Here is a 2,492-nt window from a genome sequence, read left to right as displayed (position 1 = left end):
AAAGGGGCGTGACTTAGAGGAAGATCCTCATTGGTGGGGCTTCTGGGAGTGCCCAACATTGGGGGGCGTGGCTTTCTGGAGGGCGTGGCCTGTGATTGGTCAGGGCTTGCAGTGGGCGGGGCTTGTGTGATTCTTGCTTGTGGGGGCGTGGCCACCGAATGGGCGGAGCTTGTGGGAGTGCCTATAGCTCGTGGGCGTGGCTTTGTGCTTGATGTAGCCTGTGATTGGTCAGAGCCAAGAGAACGCGGGGTTTAAAAGGCTGCTTGCTGCTGGGGGCGGGGCCAAAGATTTGTCACTGCCTGCAGTGGGCGGGGCTTTGTTGGGGTCTGTGATTGGTCAGTGCTTTCAGTGGGCGGGGCTTAGGGGGTTGCTCTCCTCTGAGGGCGTGGCTTTTTCTGGTGCGCGTGGTCTGAGGCGGAGGTAGGCGGGGCTTATGGCGTTCCTGTTGTATTCGTTTGCAGGTGCTGGCCTGCGATTGGCCTGTTCCCCGAGTGGGCGGGGCTAACGGGTTGCCTATCACTGGGGGGCGTGAATTTTGAGCGCTCTTAGCCGGGGGTGGGCGGGGCTTAGGGCGTTGCTATTCCATTGGGTGGCGGGTGCTGGCCTGTGATTGGTCTGTTCCCCGAGCGGGCGGGACTCGCGCCGCAGCCAACCAACGGGCGTTTCCCTCCAGCCGGCCCCGCCCTCCGCGGTGGCCCCGCCCCCTGACGCCCTCCCCCCATCGGAGCTGCTCCCCCCGCTGCTTCCCGACCCCTCCCCCGCCGCCGCCGCCGCTTCCACCGTCGATCCGGGCGCTTTAAAACCCGCCCCGCCCCCACCGGAAGCACCCGTTCCACCACCGGAAGTCCCCCTCCCTCAAGCGCCGGAAGCGACCCCTCCGACCCGGAAGTCTAAAAGCAAAGGGCCCTACGTATGCGCTCAATGCGCCAAAGAGTTCAAGAACGGTTACAACCTGCGGCGCCATCAAGCCACGCACGGCGCCAGGCCTCCGGCCCTCATGGGGGCGCTGCCGCAAGGCTCGAGCGCCGCCGCCGTCTCCTTGCTCCCGGACGGCAGCGCGGCTTCCAGTCCTCCCATCCTCATGGGGGCGCTGTCGGACGGCACGACCGGAAGCGGCGCCGGAAGCGCCCGCAAACGGAAGAGCCACGCGTGCGAAGCTTGCGGCAAAGCTTTCCGTGACGTTTATCACCTGCGGAGGCACCGTTTGGCCCATTCGGACGAGCGGCCGTTCCAGTGCCCGGTGTGTCAGCAGCGATTCAAGCGGAAGGACCGCATGGGGCACCACCTGCGCGGCCACCAGGGCGCCGTGCACCGCCCCTACGCCTGTGCGCACTGCCCCAAGGCCTTCTCGCGGTCAGTCTCTATCATCCGTTTCCTCTTTTGCCCTTCTAGCACTCAGTCTCTATGGTCCCTGCTCTCGTGTGATCCCTCCCGGTCCTTCTCACACTCAGTCTCTATGATTCCTGCCCTCCTTTGTCTCCCTTTTTGCCCTTCTAGCGCTTAGTCTCTATGATCCCTCCCCATCATTCCTTCCGGCCCTTCTAGCACTCAGTCTCTATGATCCTCGCTCTCCTTTGATCTCTTCCAGTCCTTCTCACACTTAGTCTCTGATCTCTACTTTCCTTTAATCCTTTCTGGCACTCAGTCTCTATGATCCCTACCTTCCCTTAAACCCTTCCGGCCCTTCTGGCACTCAGTCTCTATCATCCCTGCCCTCTTTTGCCCTTCTAGCACTCAGTCTCTATCATCCCTGCCCTCGTTTGATCCCTCCCGGTCCTTCTCACCCTCAGTCTCTATGATCCCTGCTCTCCTTTCATCCCTTCCGGCCCTTCTAGCACTCAGTCTCTATGATCCCTGCACTCCTTTGCCTTTCTCCCCCTCAGTCTCTATGATCCTCATTCTTTTCCCTGGCTCCCATCGCTCTCCCCCCATTTTGCCCAAACTCCCCATTTCTTTCTCCTTTTCCCCCCAAATTCCGTTCATTTTCCCCCCATTTTTCCCCTTTTCTTCCCCCCCCCCCCTTCCTGCTTCCCTTTGCCCCATTTCTACCCTTTTTTCACCCAATTTCTGCTCTCCTCAGCCCCGATCACCTCAACAGCCACGTGCGCCAGGTGCACTCGACCGAGCGGCCCTTCAAGTGCCAGGTATGGCTGCCCCATAGAGATAGAGACCCCATAGCTGCCCTATAGCTGCCCCATAGAGACCCCATAGCTGCCCCATAGATAGCCCCAAGCCCATCCCAACATCATGTAGGGGCCCCATAGCAGCCCCCAGCCCCCCCCAGCCCCACATGGCAGCCCCATAGGTACACCCAGCCCCATCCCAGCCCCACATAGAAGCCACATAGATGCCCCCAGCCCCACATAGGGACCCTTTAGCAGCCCCCAGCCCCACATAACAGCCCCCAGCCCCATCCCAGCCCCACATGGCAGCTCCCAGCCCCATCCCAGCCCCACATAGAGGCCCCACAGATGCCCCCAGCCCCATGTAGC

The 2,492-nt window shown here is 61.6% G+C and overlaps 1 protein-coding gene across 1 annotated transcript; it reads left to right on the top strand.

Annotated features, from left to right (window-relative positions):
• Nucleotides 1–627: 627 nt before the first annotated feature.
• Nucleotides 628–2,198, top strand: MAZ (MYC associated zinc finger protein; the record flags this gene model as incomplete). The annotated part of the gene is made up of 2 exons (XM_042894132.1): nt 628–1,353; nt 2,081–2,198. Coding segments are annotated over 2 exons (835 nt in total), but the record flags the coding sequence as incomplete, so codon positions are not given.
• Nucleotides 2,199–2,492: the final 294 nt, after the last annotated feature.

This window comes from Lagopus leucura, unplaced genomic scaffold (assembly GCF_019238085.1).
Source record: "Lagopus leucura isolate 7727_CA_CO unplaced genomic scaffold, USGS_WTPT01 26894-0_obj-0_obj, whole genome shotgun sequence".
Taxonomy (NCBI): domain Eukaryota; kingdom Metazoa; phylum Chordata; class Aves; order Galliformes; family Phasianidae; genus Lagopus; species Lagopus leucura.
Note: the sequence above shows the minus strand (reverse complement) of the source record. Positions and strands in the feature narration are given on the sequence as shown.